This window comes from Balaenoptera physalus, assembly GCF_965194825.1.
Source record: "Balaenoptera physalus genome assembly, chromosome: 3".
Lineage (NCBI taxonomy): Eukaryota > Metazoa > Chordata > Mammalia > Artiodactyla > Balaenopteridae > Balaenoptera > Balaenoptera physalus.
The window spans coordinates 168,636,820-168,660,029 of record NC_138890.1 but is presented as its reverse complement, the minus strand read 5'-3'; the positions used below and the strand labels follow the sequence as shown (position 1 = coordinate 168,660,029).

The 23,210-nt window shown below is 48.0% G+C and overlaps 1 protein-coding gene across 1 annotated transcript in view; it reads right to left on the bottom strand.

Annotated features, from left to right (window-relative positions):
- Positions 1 to 20,359, bottom strand: part of DAP (death associated protein) — a 61,374-nt gene extending 41,015 nt beyond the window's left edge. The window contains exons 1-2 of the mRNA XM_082458362.1: positions 20,124 to 20,359; positions 7,761 to 7,857 (exon numbers count right to left, since the gene is read on the bottom strand). Coding sequence (XP_082314488.1) covers positions 7,761 to 7,857; positions 20,124 to 20,178 — 152 coding nt within the window. The 5' untranslated portion in view covers positions 20,179 to 20,359. The remainder of the gene's footprint in view (positions 1 to 7,760; positions 7,858 to 20,123) is intronic.
- Positions 20,360 to 23,210: the final 2,851 nt, after the last annotated feature.

The following is a 23,210-nucleotide window of genomic DNA, read 5'->3' as shown; positions in this document are numbered from 1 at the left end:
TAATTTATACTACATACAACCACAGAACTGGTATTGGAGCCACCACCGATCAGTCAGCGAGGAAGGCAGTCCTTGTGCTTCAGAAGGCCAGAGCATCACTGGGAAAGTGAGATAAACATGCAAATTTTTCTATTTGCATTTATCTTCTACTTAAAGAACCAAAACACAACGAACTAAGCTTTACCACTATTTACTACAGTTTGCAGGCTGAGTGTCCGTCACCCAGCCTCACGGCCTTAAGGCTTTGGAGGAAGGAGGCGGGTCACCACCCACAGGTCCCTGCGCCCCTTCCTTTGCATCCTGTGTCTTGCAACACACATAGGACACTGTCTGGTTAACGGGCTAACGAATTAAGTTCTCTAGTTCTATCTTATTATATCCCAAGCACCTAGATCTGTGCTCAAATGTATAATGGATGAATTTAAACTAACTGTGACAAAAGGAACATGTGGCTTCAAAAGATTCCTGCAAAAAAAATCCTCCAGAGGCTGAAGTTAACACCAAGACAAGCACAAGTGAACAATAATAAAAGAGGAGAGCTCTCGCTTCTTGTCCTGGCACAAGTGTTTCATGAACCACATTACAAACACCAAAGATCTAATCAGATGTGACAGGAAGCCACCCTTCTCCATAAAACCTGAAATCACCAGGAAGGACATTAGAAATTTAGATTTACATTGGAATCATTAATGAGAAACACTACCTCAAGGGTATTTGGACCTTGAGATGTTAGCTAATGATAATAAGAAGTCATAATGGTTAGCAAGACGTTTAAAATATTGCTTATTTCACCTTGATCTAAAACATTAACATCCATTTTGCATACCTTTTACAATGTATATAATGGTAGCAAAATACGCATGTATAATTTTTAAATGAATATATACATATGGAGGGTGCAGGCAAAAAGCGTTTTTTTAAATTGATGGAGTGCATGATCAAAGTTTGGGGCCACACCCCTGGTACAAGGCATCCACCCGACGGGAAGGCAGGCTGCTGCAGTGCTCAGCGTGGGCAACCATAACGGATCACACAGAAGCAGGAGTCATTTGCCATGTAGGTCTCACGGTTCATTAAGTTATTGAGCAACAGTTGCTGTTGGGATGTGACTGGAGCCGGGCACCACCCACCGATGCCTCGTGGCATTGAGGTGCTGCCTGCTTGTCATGGCTTGAATTGTGTCCCCACCCTTCACCCAAGTTTTTTATGTTAAAGCCCTAACTTCCAGTACCTCAGAATGTGACCTTATTTGGAAACAGAGTTGTTGCATAATTAGTTAAGGTGAGGTCATTAGGGTGGGCCCTGATCCCGTATGACTGGCATCCTTACGAAAAGGGGGCATTGGACACAGACACGGACACAGCAAGGATGCCACGTGAACACTGGAGTTACGTTACCACCAGCCAGGGAACCAGGGGACGCGTCTGGAACAGATCCTTCCCTACTGCTTTCAGAGAGGGCAGGGTCCTGCTGACACCTTCATCTCAAACATCCAGCCCCTACGCGGGCAAACCTGACGGTGAGAGCTGCCGAACAGCAACTAGACTCTCCCCGTTTTCCTCACCGAGGCAGACAGGCCCGTCCATTACTATTTCACACGGCTATGACCTCCCTCCTCCTGTGCTTTCTATTCTGAGGCTCTTGCTGTACCTTTAAGATGGCTTTTGCCTGGAGGTGGCATCTCAGCCCACAAGCAGGTGACACCAGTTACCCCCATCACAAGGACATCCCAAGTCACTCGATGTCCCCACCACACCGAGACTCTGCCTTCGGCCGAGGGCAGGGGTCTGTGGCCCACGGCGCTCCAGCACCCGGGTCAACTGTTGCTGCCACGTCATGGGTCCTGCCTGCCGACACAGGCCACCCAAACGGCACAGGAGCTGGGAGCTGGCTGGCACTCAGCACTCCTAGTCCAGCGCCATCTCCACACATCACAGGGAGAAAGATACGTCCCTCTTAAAAGGCAGCTGACAACTAGCTTGGATATAAAAGACGATATTGTTGGCAAAGTAAGGATGATGTTGAAATTGGCTCGCAAGCCACATGGTTTAGTTCAAGTTCAAACATGCAGATAATGGCTTAGATAAAAATTCCCAGGCATATAGGCTGTGCCATCTTTTAACTTCAGCATTTTCAATTTTCTGTTTCTTATCTTCAGAATTAACTTTAACTGAGAGAACCATTAAAAATGACCATAGATTACTATTTGACATCCATTAGGCACTGAATTGTTCCCCACCCCCAAATATATGAAATCCTTACCAAGCCCCAGTACCTCAGAATTTAACCTTTTATGGAAATAGGATCTTACAGAAGTAACTGAGTTGAAATGAAGCTTTTAGGGTGGGTCCTAACCAAATATGACTGATGTCCTTACAAAAAGGGGAAATTTGGACACAGAGACAGACATATACAGAGGGAAGGTGAAGTGACACAGGGAGAAGACCATGTGAAGACGGAGATCAAGGTGATACATCTACAAGCCAAGGGATGCCAAAGATTGCCGGTCTCCATGCAGACATTCCTTGTTTTGCAATTAATAAATATACTGGAGGAAACTGACACTGTAAAATCATCCTGTTTCTCCTTAAATTTTTGCCCACTAATCGTAGCATCCGCCAGTGGATCTTGCTGACAGCCACTGTGATGTTCGCCTATTGGTGATATTCTAGTTCCCGCCTTCCTTACACCAATATTAATTGGAGTTCTTCTATAAAGAAGAGCTGCCCCTTCTCATTTATGTATTCAACTTATTTATATCAGTATGGACTCATGGATATCTATTTTACTCTATGGGGTATATTCCAATACTATCATTATTTATTTTATCACAAATTGTTCCATCTTTGCCACTAGGTGTGCCTTCAGGTTGGCTTCTGTGTTGTTTTGACATGTCCCATCCTTTCTGGAATTTTCCTTATGTTCTGGCGCTACAAGTTGTTCCTGGCTCATCTGGTATTTTTCCAGCCCTGGTCCTGGAATTAACTACTTCTCCAAAACACCCTAGTTCACTTGATTGGGGAATGTTTAGAAACCAAGATCCTGGCCCTAGGAATGCTCATGGCTACATGGTGCCAGTTCTTTTATGCCCCGCCGGTGAACACAGCTGGGAAGTACAGGTGTGTACACTCATCCTCCCCCATGTATATTTATTTATGTATGTATGTACATGTCTGTATGTATCTACTATCCATCCAACCATCCATCCATTTAAAACTATGAGTTCATACTAATACCTCCAATTCCAATTAAACACCACAAAGCCATTTTAGCCTTCCCCCTTTCCTATTTGTAAGCTTCTTTCTCTAACAGTGAGAAATTTGACTCTTTATTAGCCACAAGATATTTACTTGTTTGTTCAATTGTAATATACACATAAAGCAATTTCAGAATTGCTAACCCAAACCCCTGAAGACATATTTACTAAATGGAGTGTAGCATTTATGCACAGTTTTTTGCATTTTTTGTCTTTAGCCTTATAGTATCCAGTCAAAATACTGTTTCCCCAAATACTATTATTGTACATAGGTTAGGTCGCTCTCCCACCCACGCCTTTCAGTTGGTAATAGTAGCCTTTGTATTACAATTAGATCCATCTGTTACTGTGTGTGTATTCCATCTTGGATCTCTCCCACATTCTGGATGATTGGAATTGTTTGCTTATCTTGGGGGTATGTGAACACAAAGCAGCACCACAGCCCTGGGTCAGAGCTGTACAAATTGCCGAGCTCAAAGAAGGGCTGCTCCCTTCCTACCCTTATTGCCCCATCCCCACTTGCCTCTTCCTTCCACCCCTTTCCTACCCACCCCCAGTCCACACACAAACCCTTCCATTTCTACTTTACTCTTCTTGTCACCTACCTTTTTAGATATTTGTTTTATCAAGCTCGATTCATGGTAGGACCTCAGTACATGTTCACCACTACACTGTTTTTTAGTGAATCCTACTGACTACTGAAGTCCATTCTATGCTGCAATTTCTCTTTTACATAATGAAACTGGGCACTTCATCTTAATATGCTCAACAGAAGGCTTTGAGGAAGATCAGAGCTTTCCTTGATTGGGTCAGTTCTGAGATGGAATCCAGCAGCCACTCAGGAAAGTATTAGCTCGTAACAATGAAGTCTCTTACTCTGTTTCGATATGAAGAGCCACAGGTAACTAGAACTCAGCTTGATGGAATTCTTGGGAAACATTTTCAAATTTGTGCTACATTATCATTTTTTCTTTTTTTAAATGAAGCATTTCAAAACAATTTGGTGGCAGAAGAAATTATTTTATTATTATATCTGAAAAGTTACAAGATTATGGGGAGTAAGAGTAACATAAAGACTTGCAAAAAAAGATTACAAGTAAAAGTGTTTGGGGGTTTTTTTGGGTCACATAATAACCTCTTTAACGCTCCAGTTGTTCATTTTCTCTGTAATCAGTACTTGATTTACTGATTGTGGAAGGAAGCCACCAGAGATGAGTCAGTAAATACAAAGCCAATTTTAAATATCTGGGAAGGAAAGCAAAGAGTTTTGCAAATGCAGCTCTAAGGAGGAAATTGGCATCTGAGACTGGGCACTTATTTTCATATCTGAAGAACACTTGGATCAAAACATGAAAAAATATAGAACTTTAGGATTAGAGTGATATGAATGTTGAAGTCACATGCCATGACATTTCCAAGGGAAATTAATGTAAAACATTAAATGTCTGACAAATTCTGGAAAAAAAGAGGTCTTTCCACATGTAAAGTAAAACCAGCCCAGTGCCCTGAAACGCTGTTGTAAGCTGGAATTAGGCCATCTACTGATGGTAGGGCTGCATGGGTGGGATTATGGGCTTGAGGACTATGGACTAGGTTATGGGCAACCCCAGAATCAATAAGTTTATTTTACAGAGGGATTTGGATTTACAGTCTGTTGATCCTAAAAATATTTTGTCAGCTCAGGGGGCTTCTGTAGCCTATTAAGGACATAGGCTTCCAAGTCAAGACAGGGTCAGGACTGAATCCTAGCCAGACCATTGACTGGCTACATATCGTTGGGTCAGATAACCTCACTGGGCCTTGGTTTCTTCATCTGTGTAATGGGCATAGTAATACCAACTTTTAGGTGGTTTGCGCATTAAACCCAATGGGAAGCACTTACTAAGTGCCCAGCACAAAACAGGCACTCAGTTGGTACACACAGCCCAGGGGCTAAGAGTGGGGGACTATGGACCCAGCTGCCACTCTGGAATGCTGGCTCTGCCACTCACTCGCTATGTGCCCTTGGAAAAGTCACTTAACCGCTCTGAGCCGTTGAAGTGGGAGTAGTAATCTGGAATGAGGATAATAATCAAGAACCAGCTCACAAAGAGGGATGAGAATAGAGCAGTTGCAAGTAGTTCAAATGAAAAAACATGGGCAGAGCACTTAGAACAGGGCCAGGTTTGCTGCCTTCTGTAACATTATCAATGACCATTATTAACTATGACTATTCAATTAGCCCACCAGAAAAACGGAGAGTGCATGGTGATGGAAATGACCTATTATACAGAGTACCAGGTCTGGTGTAGGGGTTTGGAAGAAATTGTATTGGCAACATGTGCCAATAGCTTCTGAGTCTGCAGGGGCTTACCCCTTCTGTCAATGGTGTGTCCGGTGGTTTAACCCACAGCAGGAAAGAGAGAAGCCAAAGTCCAGAGGACAAGAGTTAACACACCCATGAGGAACACAGTACAACAATTCGACTGCAGGGAACACACATACCCTTGCTCACATGCAAACCCTGCCCTGCAGTCCGCCTGCTTCAAAACACTTCATTCCAAGCAACCTTCAAAGTGGGTAAGACGCTAGAATCTAGAGAGCTAGGTGCTCTCCCCTTTCTCATGCAATCGTTCATCCTCTGGCACATATATTTAAATCGTACATCTTCCATAAATGCTGTATGTCACCTCATGAGAAAAAAAATCGATAGAAAGAAAACTAATGGGCTGTTCTGTCCTCATTTCTAAACACGCTAATAAATTATCATCTGTCACTCTGTTGACATTGTGTTATGCAGAGAAATAGCTATGTGTCCCTCATTCCACTTAAACTCATGCAGAAAAGCACGTTTCATTAACTTTCCAGGATTTTTTTCCCAGGCATGGCTCTCTGTCTCATCCTCTCTTCCTTCTTAGGGAACCAGTGGGTATGAAGGGAAGTGACATCCTGGGTTTCCTAGAGGAGGAAATGACCACAGGCCACATGCTCTTATCTTCGGTTCCAAATCCAAGAATGTTCTCACACACTGAACTAAAGTTTCGTTACAACTCTTATGCAGGCGAAACTTAACCTGGACTGATCCAAGTCTGTAAATTTTTAAAATGCATCTCTGCTGGTGTGAACATCATACACAGATTAGGCTGCCCGAGACCCCACTACGGGTGCTGTATGAAATGCGTACGGTCTTATACTCCTAAAACCTGCTTCCTCTCCTAAAACAACAGAATTTCTCAATTCTGAAATAAATTAGGCCCCAAGGTTTTCAGATACAGGACCGTGGACCTGTAGGAGAATTCTTGATGTTGTTACGTGCCGAACACAGCCTTGTGAAGAGAGCCAGTGGAAAGAAAATTCTAGAATTTTCTTTAAACCACCTTCTTCTTTTATAAAACCAGAACTTAGGCAGAACCTTCCCTTTGCTGATCTCATGATTTAAAATGGGCAATAATCACTCAGAAACTTCACCTCAAATTTTGTCCTCCCCTCCAGTGACTGCCCTGTAAGTCATATCACATGAGGTTTTATAGAAAATACCCAACGGCGCAGCACATGTGTAAGCAGACACGTGGGGTCACCAAGCACATGCACGTCCTTCTTAGGGGGTGCGTGCTGTCGACAGCTACTCTTATGGAAGCCTGCCCTGCTCTGGACCCCAGACCTGGGTTTAGCTCCTGCTCGGCATGGCAAGCGTATGGCCTCTGCGGTCTTCAGTCTCCCACGTGTAACCCAGGGAGCGTTCCACCTGCTATTCAGGACTGTCGGAATGAAGTACAGAAACACAGGTTGGCTGCCCTCCACACTTCCTTTTCCTCTGACTGAGACTTGTCCGGGGGCGAGTTATAAGGCAGAAAGCTTAGTGTCCACTTTCCTTTACACGGACAAGCTCACAGACAGGTGCGCATTGGTGGCGCATGTTTCTATGTTACAAGGTGGAAGGAAATGGACTTGTATCAAGGTGGTTGGACCAAACTTGACATCAGAATCACCAAGGAAGACAGGTGTAAACAGAGATGGTGGTGTTGTAGGAAGACGAGCTGTCAGGGACCCGGGGAGCTGGGGGCAGAGATGTCGTTTAAGGGCACTCGGTCACTCATAAGGGTGTGGCCTCAGTGATTCTGCTTGGCTGAAACTGGCAAAGCCCTAACGTTTGTAAACATTATTTAAATCAGTAGTTCTCTGCTCTCACTGCACAGAATGCCAGGCCCAGCCCAGAGATTCAACTAGTATGGCATTTTCAAAGGTCTGTGGGCGATTTCAGTATGGCAGTGGGGGTTCAGGGCTTCTGCCCACAGACAGATGCACCCGCTCGGATTTATGCAGGCAGAGGACGTACTCTCGATGCCCTGTTTCTCCCATCTGGGAACACAAGCCCCACCTCACTGCTCAGGAGAGGAAAAGCACACAGCACAGGGCCCACGAAGCCCAGGGGTTATCAGAAGCACGGAGCAGAGAACAAACGTTAACGTTTAACTGAATAACGGTGATTTGTGAGACATCTCAAGGTTCGCCAGAACTCTCCTACCTGGGGCTTTCCCACTCCTGGTCGTCTTTGTCCTTCTCTTCTCTGGTGTCTCCAGAATGCGGGTGTTTCTGCACAATTCGCATCCCACCGGCTTTCACTGCAGTGAAGACAAAGAGGGTATGATCAGTGTGGACACGGAACCACCAGACAGCAGGGGAACTAGCTCGAGAGTGTGTGTTTGTCCCATGGCCCCAGGTTAGTCCAGATCAGCCGGCGGCGACGGTGATGAACCACAGAGGTTAAGGCTGTCAGAGGGAGATTCAATATGATGTGACACTCAACGCTGTCTCTTACTTCAGATCCACTTAGAAAGTTTCCAAGGCTCCTTTGTTTGTCTGGTCTCCTTTCAAGTATTTGGTAAGAGCAGTAGTGCAACCAGAGTATAAACCGTGTGGACACAGTGGCTGCTTGCTTTCGGTTATACTCAGCTTCTCGATGCAAAAAAACTCCCACTTAATCCCTGCCTGTAATATTTTCTCAAATGCAGATGGTGCTTTCGAAGGGGCGATACAGCCACAGGTGACAAAGGACAGCTGCTGTGCACACAGCCAGAGTCCACTGCGGTGGCAATCTTTCCCAAACTGTGCTGTGAAACCCTAGGGTTGGCAGAAGTTTATTTGGTTTTTAAAAACAGTCTTAGTGACATATAATTCACATACAATATAATCCACCCATTTAAAGTGTACAGTTCTCTGGTTTTGAGTGTATTCAGAGTTGCACACGATCCTTTTCAAACATGTTCATCACCCTAAACAGAAACCCATCACTGGTCACTCTCCAATCCCTCCTCTCCCCCAGCTCCTAGCAACCAGTCACCTGCATTTGCCTCTTCTGGACATCTGACATAAACAGAATCATAAAATACATAGTCTTTGGTGACAGGCTTTTTCACTTAGCATAATGTTTCCAAGGTCCATCCATGTCACAGCCTGTGTCAGTACTTCACTCGTTTTCATGGCTAAATCATACTCCACGGCACGCATGGTGGACCCCATTTTGTCATCCATTCATCTGTGGTGGTCATTTGCATTGTTTCCACTTTTTGGCTACTGTGAATAATGCAGATATAAACAACTGTGTATGTACAAGTTTTTGTGTGGACACATGGACATATACCTTCATTTCCTTGGTACATATGTAGGAGTGGAATAGCTGGGTCACATGGTAACCCCATATTTACCCTTTTGAAGGATCCCCAAATGCTTTCCAAAGCCATGGAACTGTTTACATTCCAACCAGTAGGGGTTCCAATTTCTCCACATGCTCGCCAACTCTTGTTATTGTCTATCTTTTTATAGTTATTCTAGTGGGTGTGAAGTGGTGTCTTATTGTAGTTTGATTTGTATTCCCTTAATGGCTAATATGTTAATAATGTTTTGCAAGAGAAAAAAATGACAACAGAAGTGGGGATTCTAGGATCTATTAACTATGGGAAATGTGAGGTTGAACAAATTAAATGTGTTTCCTCAAGACAGATTTTCTGCCTTTAGTGTACACTGTAAGCTTTATATGGGGCATATAATGTGCCATCTTTCCCAAGTGTATTTCACCACAGAACTCCTCCCCCAGGGAATACTGGTTATCATTCTTCAGGACTCTAGTGTTCCATGGGATAAAGTTTGGAAATGCTGGCCTTATATCCAAAAAGCCAGCCCCACGTGGCAGTCGCCTGTGCGTGTTTTAGGGTCAGCAAGTCCCTCCATGTCCTCAGCTATATGGTCTTAGATTAGTCAGCCTCTCAAAGCCTCAATGCTTCATCTCCAGAAAGGGGACAAGAGCCACGTCCTAAGATGGAGAAGTTTAGATGAGAAGAGAGGCTGTTGAATCCTAACCCCCAAAGTGATACTGTTTGGAGGCGGGGACTTTGGAAGGTGCTTAGGTCATAAGGGTGGAGCCCTCATGAATGGGATTAGTGCCCTTACAAAGAGACCCCCGAGAGCTCCCTCACCCTTTCTGCCAGGTGAGGACAGAGCATACAGCCGTCTGTGAACTAGGAAACAGGACATCACCAGACACCGAATCTGCTGGTGCCCTGACCTTGGACTTCTAGCCTTCAGAACAGGGAGAATGTCTGCTGTTTACAAGCCACCCAGTCTGTGGTATTCAGTTATAGCAGCCCAAAAGGACGAAGACAGAGGTGCTCAGCAGCTTCCTGGCACTTGATAGAAAGTAGAGTGTATTAACTGAGCTCACTGGCCCCAGGTTCGGGTGTGGGGCCCAGGGTGTTCACCCTCCTTCCTCAGGATAGCCACTCCGTGTTCTGCCACAGCCCTGCTCTGACCACACAGTACAACCAGCTTGCCAGGCCACATCCTCTGGTGTTTCAAATTACGTTGGACCCTGCTGAATTATGAAAGCCCAGGACTGGTTTCTTTACGATGCTGCGAACAGGAAGGAGAATGTGAAACACCCTGAGGCTTATACACTTCGGGTTTATTAGTTTTCAATTTCCCCGGGAGGATTCAGGAAGCTGACAATGCCTGTTGCATGGCCAGCGGTACCCAGCTGCAGTCCGTCACAGGAAAGCAAAGCAGAGGGCATGTGAAATAAAGGCCCGTGTTTAATGATGCGTCTGCTGGTCTGGTTTTGGAACAGGAATCTCCCTGCTGCCACCATCACTTCTTTTCAGTGGGGAGGGGACATTTACTTTGTTAAGAAGGAAATAGAACCCTGTCCAGTAATTCTCTCAACAATCTGCTTTTATCCTGACCGATTTTTATTCCGATCGTTTTTATTTTTCATTTCTAGAGCTCTTCCCCCCCTCAAATCTGTCTGGTCTTTATTTGATAGTGCGTTACTCAGATCTCGTGTTCTTAATTCTTTTATGTATTTAATCGTCTTAGGCATACTTGTCTTATGGTTGTATATCTAATTATTTTATTATCTGAGGTCCTTGGGAGTCTCATTCACTGTTCGTTTTTCTCTGATTCTGGCTCTTGTTTGAGGTGAGTGTGGGCCATGGGCTTGTCTTCAGTAAGCCTTTAGCTGTGGGGATCCTCTGGGGCGTGGGGTGCAGGCAGCATCCCTTCGGAGACATGCTGTACATGCTTCTGTCAAACCTGGCAATCCTTTTTACATTAACTGAGAACAGGAATGGCCAAACAGTGTAAATTTAAACTCATCGCCCATGTAAAGGCAGGCCTGCAGTTTCAAATTCTCCAGGAGCCTTTGTTTGCCATCCAGAGGCCAGGCTGAAACACACCAGCTTCCCCACCACCCCACTGTGTTGCTGGACAGTTTTTTCCCGCACCCTTTATCCATGAGTTTGGCCTCTGAGCACCAGCTTTCAGCTGCGGTCTTGGGTTAAATGAGGCCATAGGGGTGGGGCCCTAATCCAGTATGACTGGTGCTCTTATAAAAAGAGGAAGAGACACCAGGTCACTTCCTGCCTCATGTGGGCCCAAAGCTCAGGCTAACTGTTCTGAATTTAGCTACTCTTTTGGGTGTGATTCCTACAGATTTCCCTCACTTTGGGTTCAAATTAAAAAAAGAAAAAATAAGAAAACAAAAATACCATTTGCAGGTGGCTTATCAAGATTTCCCAGGTTATGTAGCCTGCCAAACCTTAAGAAATGGAGACTGAAAATAAACTTCTGTAATATATTTAAGATAATTATCTACTCACTCTCTTGAAATGTAAGATTATGAATGTTTTTGGCCAAAAGAGGAGGCTAGAAGAACTGTCCCACTAAATTTTTTTAAAATTCATTTTCCTCCCCCATTTATCCCACCCCTATCCCAGGCCCATGAGAAACTGATTAAAGGTGCTGTTATGAGCTGAACTGTGATCTCCCTAAATTCATAGGTTGAAGCCCTAATTTTCAGAACTTCAGACCTGACTGGATTTGGAGACAGGGCCTCGAAAGAGGCAATTAAGTTAAAATTAGGCTGTTATGGTGGAGTCCTAATATGATAGGACTGATGCTCTTATCAGAAGAGAAAGAGACACCAGGGATGCACGTGTTCAGAGGAAAGGCCACGTGAGGATGCAGTGAGAAGGCGGCCATCTGCAAGCAAGGAGAGAGGCCTCAGGAGAAAACACCTGCCAGCACCTTGATCTTGGACTTCTGGCCTCCAGAACTGTGAGAAAATAAATTTCTGTTGTTGAAACCACCCAGTCTGTGGTGTTTTGTTATAGTAGCCTTAGCAAACTAATACAGATGCCCATTTAAAAATCATCTCTGAATCATTTCAACCTGGCAGACACAAAAACCTTAAAACTATAAATCCCAGGTGTGTTCTATAAACTGGCTAACAGTAAAAAGAGTGTACAACTCACTACAAAAGGAATGGAGGATGAATGTCAAGGTGACGTTCGAAACAATCACATCTCGGGAAGCTCACAGGGAGCCTGTCCACTTCTCTGTTGACGTAAGTACGCACGTCCAAACCCAGTCACCCCACATTAGCACTTCATTTAATCTAGTTTATAAAAACAATTAACTTCATCAATCTCTCACAGTATGTGTGGTGATTAATGCAGCAATAAAAAGTGGCAATAATAATAATAACTCAAGGCTGAGACAGATTCATTCTAACTTGCACGACTGCCAAAAAATACGACAGCACATATTTATCGAATGTTTTATTACTGTCTCCAGGACTCTTCATTGGAAAAAAATGCAAAGGCAGAGTTATTTCTGCAGAAATCTTTGCAGAATTCTTTGTGAATATAAGTATTTTTCTGAGACATTAGTAAAAAAAAAAACAACTCAGATTTTTGTTGTGGTGCTTGTTATTCAAATGTGAGCTTCAAATTTCAAGAATAACAAGCTGCGCAGTGGTTAAGAATCGGCCTGCCAATGCAGGGGACGTGGGTTCACTCCCCAGTCCAGGAAGATCCCACAGGCCGTGGAGCAACTAAGTCCGTGCACCACACTACTGAGCCTGCGCTCTAGAGCCCACGAGCCACAACTACTGAGCCCACACGCTGCAACTACTGAAGCCCGGGTGCCTAGAGCCCATGCTCCTCAACGAAGAGTAGTCCCCGCTCGCTGCAACTAGAGAAAGCCGGTGTGCAGCAACGAAGACCCAACGCAGCCAAAAATAAATAAATAAATAAATAAATTTAAGGGTGGGGGAAGAAAAAGAATAACAAGCTTCCTCTTAACAGGAGCGCCAAGCTGAAGTTAAGGGCATGGATACTGGAGCTAGATTCCTGGGTTCAAATCCCAGCTCTGCCTCTGTGTGTGTGTGTGTGTGTGTTGGCAAGTTGCTGGCACTGTCTCAGGGTCCCGTCTGTGAAGAAAGGCTGGCAGTGCTCTCCCCCCAGGGGTTCTCTGAGGACTGAAGGAGTGAGCCCATGTGAAACACCTCCGCCAGGGCCTGGTTCCCATGAATGCTCAACTCTTAGCTACTCCTAGGAGACGGGTTTTCACAACTAGCATCTAGCACTTAGAGAACCCTCCAGTGTGCGAGTCCTTGGTGGTTTACCACCTCCTCCCCACAGTTTCCTCACGTGTAAAGTGGGGATGGCAGGACCGATGTACCGGGTTGTTGGGGAGTGAGTGACACACCCTGCAAAGTGCTCGCCCACCATGGGGCGCTCCACTGCCCTGGTCAGCTGACCACCTCCAGGACTGTCGTCAGGATCTCACCAGATCTAAGTAAGTTCTGGAGAACTGCAGATCCTGGAGAATCCTTCCACTCTTCATGCCGCCACATGCCAGGCCCTGTTCTAACCACTGGCCGGGCGCCCCGCTACCCCCCGACTTTCCAATCACCCTATGGTGTAGACCCCCGCCCCCCACGAGGAGGGGAAGCCAGTGGCCCCGGTCGCACAGGTAGCAAGCTTCTGACCCCGGCAGCCTGCGCCTTTAATCACAACCCGCAGGCCTTGCCCTGCTTGAACATTCCAGGAAACAGAGCGACACTCCTCCTCGGAGAGACAAGAGTGATGGCCTATGGGGAGGGTCTAGGCCAGGAAAGAAAGTGTGTTTGATGCTGAAAGCTCTCTGCAGAGCAGCTTCCTACCCAAGGAGCAAAGGGGGCAGAGGAAGCGTCCTCCAGGTCAGACTTTGTCAGGTGGGCAAATACTGAGGAAGCAGCTGATGACATATCCCCCCGGGGCGGGCATCCCCTCAGGCATCTGGGTGCCTGACTGTCAGATGGTCCCTGACAGCTGGCTCTGGGCCCACACTCGACAGCAGGCTAGGAAGACCCCCCCAGCTGCACGCCGGGCAGGGGGATGAGAAGGGTGTCCCTAGATGGACAGTAAAAGCACCCCGCACTGGGGAGCAGCCCGAGCCCTGGCTGCCGTGCTGAGCGGATGCTTTCTTTGTTCTTGCCCAAGAAGAGCTACTGAAATGTGATGCAAAGGAAACCAAATCCACGCACAAAAAAGAGATGAAAGGCTCCGAGAATTGCTCCAGTGAGAACAAAAGAAAGCAAACCAGAAACACCCAGAGCTGCAGGTTAGCCGAGAACGTAATCATCTCAGGTAAAGCAGCACTGCGGCCGGAGAGCAAGGTGGACACGGGACCGGACAGCCCCGGGGATGGGGGACAGTGGTGGGATCAGGGCAAAGGACTGTGGTCCCTCTCAGTTAAGAGGAAGGGCTCCACCAGGAGAGGAGGCTCCTTGGCCAGCACAAGAGCCACGCCCGTCTGGGGAGGCTGGTGGCCCCGAGGTGGGGAGCCCCGTGAAGGGAGAGTGGCGAGCCCCATGAAGGTGGCGAGCCCCGTGAAGGGAGAGTGGAGGCTGAAGGGTGAAAGGCAGTGAGTCACGAGGACCCCGGGAGCCCCGGCACCCCTCACCCCCGAGGCCAAGTGCAGCTCCCCCCACGGGAGGGAGCTTTCCGGCCTGAGGCAGCGGGGGAAAGTGATGCTTGAGCTAAAAAGCAAGTCCCAGATAAATTGCTGAACTTGCAGCCCTGACGGTTTCCTCTCTAAGAAAACTCAGGACCTAACAAGGGAAACTGCTATTCTGCGCTCAGAGTCGGAAGGTGTTAAGGTGTGAAGGCCCTTCAGTGACACGGCGGCAAGCCCGCTCACCCCGCAGGGGAGGGGACGTGGGGCTCAGAGGCGTGGAGCATGGGGCAGGGCCCGCTCCATCCCCTGACAGGCCGCCCCGGAGGACAGACCGCGCGGAGAGCAGGCCAAGACAAGGGCCAGCCGGGCGCGACTGGGCCAAACCCGAGGAGGGTGTGGGCAGCCGCAGGGGAAACCTTGCGTTCAGGGCGGCGGATTTCAGAAAGTCCACGAAGTAGCATCCCTGCCTGGAGGTACCTGGGGACAGGCAGTGAGGCAGCGTTCATCAACCCTAACCCCAGCCTCCCCTGCAGCTGGGTTGGGGCCATTTACCCGGGTCGTGGCCCTAATACAGCAAAAAGAGGCAGAGTAATGCGCCCTCCCCAGATGGCCACGCCCTAGTCCCTGGAACCCGTTTATGTGTTGGGCTGCATGGCAAAGGGGAAGGAATGTCGCAGATGGAACTGAGGTTGTGGATGGCCTCTGGAAGCTGGAAGAGGCAAGAAAATGGATTCTCCCCTAGAGCTTCCAGAAGGAAGCTGCAAACACCATGATTTCTGCCCAGTGAGACCCATTTTGCACTTCTCACCTCCAGAACAGGAAGATAATAAAGTTGTGTTGTTTTAAGCCATTAAATGTTTGCTACAGTGGCCGCAGGAAACTAACGCAGTGACACATGCCGCTCCCAGGCCGAAGCACCACAAGGCCCCGACACCACGGCCTGCACTCGGTCCCCTCCGCAGAGGTGGAGTCGCTGGGCAGGAGGGACCTGGGCCTCTGCATTTCTCCTGGTAGGAGGGCCACCGGGAGAGAAATAAACCTTGACTGGCTCAGCCACCGAGATTTGGGGTTGTCTGTTACAATTAGGGAGTACAATATAAAACTGTAACTAATACAGTACTTTATACAAAAGTGAATAGTCCCTATCCAAACAAAACAATTTCTGAAGCTGGGAAGGGGAAACCACTCACAAAACCAAGCAAGAGTGCACAGGCATCGTCTGAAATAAACAGGACACTCACAGAAAACAGGAGGACGCGCCTATCCCCCAAAGTCCTAGAGCACAGAGGCGAAATCGAAAACACGTCTTAGAGGTGCTCGGTCCACCCTGACAGGGAGCTTTTTAAAAAAATGCAGTGACTTTCAACAAAATAAATTAAAAAAAAAAAAGGTTCAGATTAAAATTAAAATATTATTATCAAAAAAAAAAATGCAGTGACTAACAGGGTCTCTCTTTTTTCTTGGCATGTCAGGAGCAAAGGCAGACCTCTCTCCTGCATCTTCAATAGGTGATCAGTGACCGGGTTGAGGGTGCTGGGGGCGTGCTTAGCACACCTGCGATTGCACGGTTAATACACTAAAAACCAAATCAGTCTTGCCTTTCTAGCAACAGAGTGGCCGCGATAATATGAAAACCCCTGACGGAGATAATTCAGGGAGAAGTATCACCCACAGCCCTTTAAATGCATCCTGACTGATCAAGAGAACAGAGAACTGAATTATTTTGGAGTTACTGAAGAAAAGCAAAGTGGTCTCTTTCCCATTTTACTTTAATAAATCCATTTGACTCAGTTCTAGAAGGGACATAAAGTCTACTCTTGAAAGAAAACCATACGTAAAAATTAGTAACGCTCCAAGCTATCCTGTATTAGATTTATGAGCACTTTCCTGACATACGGTTTTGGCTCCGCTTGGAAATGGGGGGAACCAGGGCCGGCAAAACGTATTTAACAAAGAGACGTCATCCCCGTCGCCACCACAAACTCATGGAAACCGGCAGGAGTAACAGTGGGGCTTGGCATCACGTCTCCGCTTCTGCCGGCGATCAGAGCGCTGCCGCTGGGCGAAACAGAACCTCACTCACTTTGCTAATCTGCATTTGCAAGAACTCCCATAAAACAAGCAGTCTCACCCCATGTCTCCGCAGGTATCTGTGGCCAAGGGCAGTGGCAAGGTCTCAAATCGTGAAGACCTGGTTACTTTTCCAGAGGACCCGGCCCCCAGCGCACTGCAGGACACCACGCAGTGCCAACCACCACTCAGGGGGTGGACTTTGTAGTTATTCGCCCAGCACCTTTGTCCCAGGCTCTTCAGAAGCCTCATTAATCTCACACCTTGGGAGGAGGCCCCCGGCAAGCCATGGAGCCCCCTGTCGAGAAGGGCTGCCGGTTCAAGGCTTGGGGGTGCCGGCAATCCTCCAGAGGGTGTTGTCCTCCGTATCCCAACTGTAAGGTGACTGCTAGTTAAATGAGCTCATGAGGACCGAGCGATTAGAACTGGGCTGGTGAAGGGGAGCAGAGCATGCCACCCCAAAACATGGCTCTTTGGCAGAAGTATGATTTTGAGCTGATTAAGAAACAGCACACAAGGAAAAGCCGTATACCGAGGAGTCACCCTTGTTAGGAACATTTACATTTATAAGGGAAATCTCCCCTTTTAAGTGTCTCTCTTTCAGTACCAGGAAGAAAAGGATGACTAAATTATAGGAGAATCTTACATCTGCATAACCGTCTTCCTTCCCCTGGTGCATTTCCTGGTTCCCTCCCATAACGGGGGCCTCCACTTCTCCCTGGCATTTTTCATCTTTACTATTTAAGGTGGTGGTTGGGAGTTACTCATCTTTCTTGAGTTATCTCCCATATATACAGGAGATATACATGTTATTAAACTTCTGATTTCCTCCTGTTAATCTGTCCTTTATCTTAAGGGGGATCTCAGCTAAGAACCTAGAAGGGTAAAGGGAAAATCCTTCTTCTTCCCCTATTCCCCACGCATTGTAACGCTCAGCAAATGTTAGTTACAGTTTCCGCTGTGATGCTGCTGCCGAAGCTGGCTGACCGTCCAACCTGCACCCCCAGTGCCCGCTGAAGACACTCAGCAGCGGAGGGGAGTTGTGGGCTGCACACGCTACGGAGCAAGGGAGAGGCAGTGAGAGGCTCTGCAGAAACTCGGGAGCTATTTATAGAGTGCTCTGAACCAGGCACCGCGCATCAATGGGACCGAGCCCTGGAAGCAAGAAGAACAGGCGGGCAGGTGGAGGCTGTGGGGGTGCACAGGTGCATCCCCGGTTCACACAGCAGTGATGAGAAAACACAGAAGAAAAAGAAGAGAGTCATGGAGGAGAGTTTTAGTCCTTTCAATTGCAGATTTAAGCACAAGCTCTTGTTATCCAACTTAAGCCCTTAATGAAAGTGTTCCCAGTGTTTTTAAGGCTGTTATTTTGATTTATGAACTGGGCTCTGGGCGGTACTTGATGATTATCCTTTATTATAGTGGTTGCCTTTTTTTTTTTTTTTAACATCTAATCTGCAGAACTGTCTAACCTCTGATCATACCGGAGTAAACAAGGCCACCCAGAACTTTTTGCCAAAACAGGCTTCCACACAGGGGCCTCTGTACCACAGGGAGAAAAAGCACCTGAGCGGTACTACCTGGGAGGCAACATACCGCAAGGGACGAAAGGTCTCTTTCTAACCTGCACCCCTGGCCAAGTGTGACCGGCCTTGGGAAATGCAGGATGACAGTGACAGCTTCCTTAGCAGCTCCTGCTGGACGGGGGTCTCAAAGGCTTAAGGGACCTGCCCTGAAGTCACTTGAGGAGTTTACCTGTGGGACTAACTGCCCCTGGGCTCCAATCCTGATGGATGGTGACAGGAACAGCACAAAGGCAGCCCCGCCCTGCTACTTTCTCAGGGCCCATCTGGCCCGAACCTCCCATTTCATGGATTAGGAAAACTGAACCCTAGAGAAGAGACAGGCCTCAAAACTTAAAACCCAAGTTCACTGCTACAGCAGCACAAGTACACTGGCTCCCCTCTCCTTGGGCATAAATAAGATGTTTAACTTGTGACTCACACAGCTTAGCTGTCTACAATTCAAAGAAAATCAGAGTCCTTCATGAAGTTTCTCCCAGGGAGTTAATATAGACAGTTTATACCTCTGATCTTAAAACTCTCCATATGGCTGTCTCTATATGCAATTCCATTACTGCTACTTTGCTTTGGTATCATTCCAACACATACATCTAATGCCACTCATTGCCCGGGGACAGAGGAGCCCTGTGCAGACTGCTGCTGCGTGGTCCATGGCCACGAGTGTAAATGCAGGTGTTCCCTCCTGCCGTGCTGCCCAGGTCATGAGGCAGGAATGATGGACATGAACCCTCCGGGGCAGGAATTAAAAGTCAGAGTTATCATTAAAGGAAATGCCTTTGAAGTTCTTTTTTAATTTTAAACTAATTCAACACAGAGACCCCCGAAATCTATCTTCCATTACAGTGGAACTATTTTCTAAAATCTCATGCTCTTACATCCCCACGCATCGGTTAGCCATTTTTCTTTCCTACAGCCAGTCTTCTTGTTGTTCAGAGCTTGCTTCACTAGTGAAAAGCATTCCCTACTCCGGAATGCAACATATGTAAAGAACTTCTCTATTCACCGTGTTGAGGCAGAGAATTAGTGCCCTATAGTGGGGGGCGGCAGACAGAAATTAGGGCAATCTTTCCTCTAACAAGAAGATGGCACAAATGTTCCATAAAAAGCAGCCATGTTTGGCTAAGGCTTCTGTTATTAGCAAACTGAGTTGATGCTTTAACTAACGTGTGCAGCTAAGACCCTAAAAACCCCACACACTGAAGTGACTCGTATCCTGGGACCCAGTCACCTTTGATTCCCTCCCAGTGTCCTTCCATATGGATCGATCGTCATTCCAAAGGAGAGGAGAAGAAGCAATCCACCAGTTTGGGCAGATTCGAAAGAGCAAACAGGAACTGGGCTCAGAAAGGGGAGGAGACGGTTTGAACGTGAAGGTTGGTTAGAGACACATTTTCTAAGAAAGATGACTCTTTCCTGCATTTAACTTCCTTGGCTCGGAAGTTTAGTCTGTGCAAAAGCAAAAAGCAAAACACAAAACCGCTTCTGAGGAAAAGCAGAATGCGACAGAAACTGGAGGGAAAAAAAGTCATATTGAGTGATTAATGATAAAAATGATTTCCGCTCCTTTGGTTCTTTTGTAATGCTGTCAGCCTACGATTTATCATCATGACGTTAAAAACACTGATTTGTCGTTGTTTCGGCTACTCGTTTTTCTAAAACATCTGTACATTCTAAGTAAGTATTCACCGCCCAAACTTCTGGGAGCAAGTTGTGCATCTGGTCTTGTTCAAGTCACTCTAATTTGCGTGCAACTCGCACAGGCTTGCGATGTTTCGCACAAAGAAACAGGTCTCACCAGCGCGGGGCTGAGTTTAACTTAGACCCCACGAGCGGACACGTCCCAGGCTGGCCGGCTGCCTCCCCCGCCCGGCGCCCCGCTCCGCGCTCCGCGCCCCGTGCCCGCGGGTTCGAGCCCGCCCTCCGGGCCCGCGAGAGGAGAGAAAGTGGGAACGAGTCAGTACCGGCGGGCGGGTGTCCAGCTTTCGTCTCTAGCTTCCCCTCGGGAGGCGAAGACATGGTGCGACCGGGTTTCAGAGGGACCTGGACGGCGGTCGTCGAGTGCTCGCGGGCCTGGAGAAAAGTGCGCGCGAGCGTGAGCGCCGGGAGCGAGGGAGGCGCGTGCGTGGGGCGGCGGGGCCGCGCGCAGGCGGACAAACCGCGGCCGCCTGGAGGGGGCGCGGCCGCCGCGCGCCTACGTGGCGCGGTCCCGCCAGCCCGCGGCTGCGCAGTGGCGTCACTGCGCCCTCCCCGCCCCGTCCCGCCGGCGCCCGCGCGCCCCGGGTACTGAGCATGCGCAGTCGGCGGCGCCACGTTGGACGCCTCGGCCAAGGGCGGAGGAGGAAGAAGGGGAGTGGGGGCGGGGCGTTGGCGGTTAGAAGAGGCGGGCGTTGGTGCCGGCGGCGACAGTCGCCCGAGGTTGGAAAGAGCCCAGCAGGAGGGTGGCACCCCCGTGCACGCTGCTCCACCAACCCTCCAGATAGACGGTGACGGTGGTGGGGAAACAGCTTCAACAGTGGGGCGCCCAGGGGTGCTGTGTGCCGTCGGGGAACAGGCCCGTCTGCCAGATGGCCTCACCCAGCTCATGCTCGGAGCGACCGGTGAAGTGCGGAAATGAGACCCCAGGTGGGACCGACCGGGGGCCCAAGAATACTGGGGATTTGTTAAAAGATGCTGCAAATGGGAGAGCCTTACCCCCCGGGAGAGAAAGGCAGAGCTGTGAAGCCTGGAAACCTGGACAGAGGTCTTGCAAGGTTGCGTCTGTGTCGCCTGTCTCTGCCGTCTTCCTGTTGCGTTGGGTCTTGATTCTGTCCAAAGCTGACCCGTTGGCCTTGTGCCTCGGATTGCAACCTTCTCGCCTTTTCAAGCGGTTTGTAACTAACAGGTATCCTCTACTGACCATCAATCCCGCCTTGCTAAGTTAGCGTTCAGGCATGTCCATTGTCTTTAGAAAAGGAAACACCATCGGCTCTCTTGGCTGTATGTCTCCCTTTGGCAGCACAGCTGCTCGAAGAGCATCTCAACCCCCCCCCCACCCCCACCCCCCGGCTCCTCAACCCAGTCCCGTCTGTCTGGTTGTCGTCAGCACCACAAAGGCTGCCACCAGCCAGGAACGTCCTTTTATCATGGTCACTCATGACCTCCATGGTGCCCAATCCAGTGTTCACTCTTCCACTCTCATCCTGCTTGACCTGTCAGCAGCACTTGACCTAGCTGACCGTCCCCTTCCTCCTTAGCTTCAGGGTTGCCGCATCGTGGCCTTGACATCCAGTGCTTGGGCTGGAGGCTTGGCTGCTAACCCTCAGTTGGGTTGGTTGTCTCCTCTTCTAGATTTCTAAACACTTGAGTCTCTCAAGGCTCAACACCAGCCCTCTTCCGTGTCTAGACTTGGCTTCAGTGGTCACATGAGACCCACTATCATCCAATGGATCCCAAATCTGCAAACCCATTTCTCTATGCCTGCCTCTCCATTAAACTCCAGACTCACATTCCGCTGCGCCCTTGACCTCCCTTACCCAGATGTCTAACTCAGCGCTGCCCAGCTCTTTGCATAAGGGCACACAGAGAAATGCACATACTCTACGTTGATCTGGGACTTTCCCCTGACGTTTCAGTAGCACTACCAGCAGGACAGCTGTTGGCCAGGCAGCAGTCATGATATAGTTGTCTTTGTCTTGCATTCACATCAAAACTTGCAGACAGGTGTGAGCAGCTTAGAAGAAAATCTGAAATCAATAGTGGAACACTCTCTTAGGAGATGCTCCATCACTAACACTATTCATAGAACAGAGTGAGGAAATCCACAGACACTGATGATTTGATTCTAAATAGAAGCTTTAAGGATACATAACCAAATTAACTGTATGAATATTTTCTTCTTTATGTATGTTCAAGAGTGTTATATGGTTAAAAACCCATGCCTTAAGTCTAAAAGAACCATTTCTAAGAAGCATGAAATAAAAATTCTAGGTTAGAAAACATTGTGGTATAGTTTAGTTGGCGGCGTTGTTTCCTCTTAGTGGTACCTAAAGTCATATCTTAAGAGCGATGGCATCTTTGATTCAATGACCCATGGCATTGATAGGGAACCCTGGGGGTAAAAGAAGGAGCATGCTGAGGAAGGAATTAAGCTACCCAAGGGCTCTGGAGGCTCCGGTCACCCCTGGGCTGCACCAAGGCCTGAGAGGATGCATATCTTCCCCTGAGACCTGTTCTGGGACCGCACTGATCAAGACACTCTAGTGTTAACAGCCATGCCTAGTTTTACACGTGGAAGCAGAACTCCTGACTCACCCACCTACCCATAGATACCTTCCCATCTAGAGGAGAATCCAAACTATTCCTTACGGTGTGAGTACCTGCCTAATCCGTAGCGTTCCTACTGAAGAAAATTCGGTTGTTTAAGGAATTTAGCTTGAAAACAAACACCCATATTTCCCAGCCTCCCTTACAGCTAGGGGGGGCCAAGAGGCAGTTCTGGCCGTTGAAATGTAAGTGGAAGTCGACTGGGGTTTTCTGGGGAAGTTTCCGCATTCTTGATATAAGGACCACCCTTCCTCCTGGTGACTTCATTGTTCACACCGCCTTGAATTCAGACAAAAGGTGGAAGGCAGAGCAATCGTATTGCAACCACAAGGCAACCAAAGGCATGAAAGCCGTATGCTAAAGGTGGCGGAACAGGAAGACCAAAGGAAGCGGGACTTTGAGGTTCTGTGGTGTCTCTGCAGAGCAGTGGACCCTGCCTCCAGACTGTTTTGTTGTGTGGAAAACGAACCCCTAGTAGATGCAGTCCCTGTGATTGGTGTCTTTACATGCAACCAAATGCAACCCCTACCAGACCCTGCGTGATGGGGGCCCTGCCTGCTTCTAGGAGCTCATCTCTCACAGCTCCTCTGGCCACACTGGCCTTTCTGATGCTCCTCAGATGTGACAAACCAACCCTTCCCTTTGGGCCTTAGCATTAGCTGTTCCTTCCACCTGGGACCGTCTCCCCCCAGGTTCGTGCATGGCTAACTCCTTTGCATTCTGGAATCAGCTTTTGAAAGGGTCTA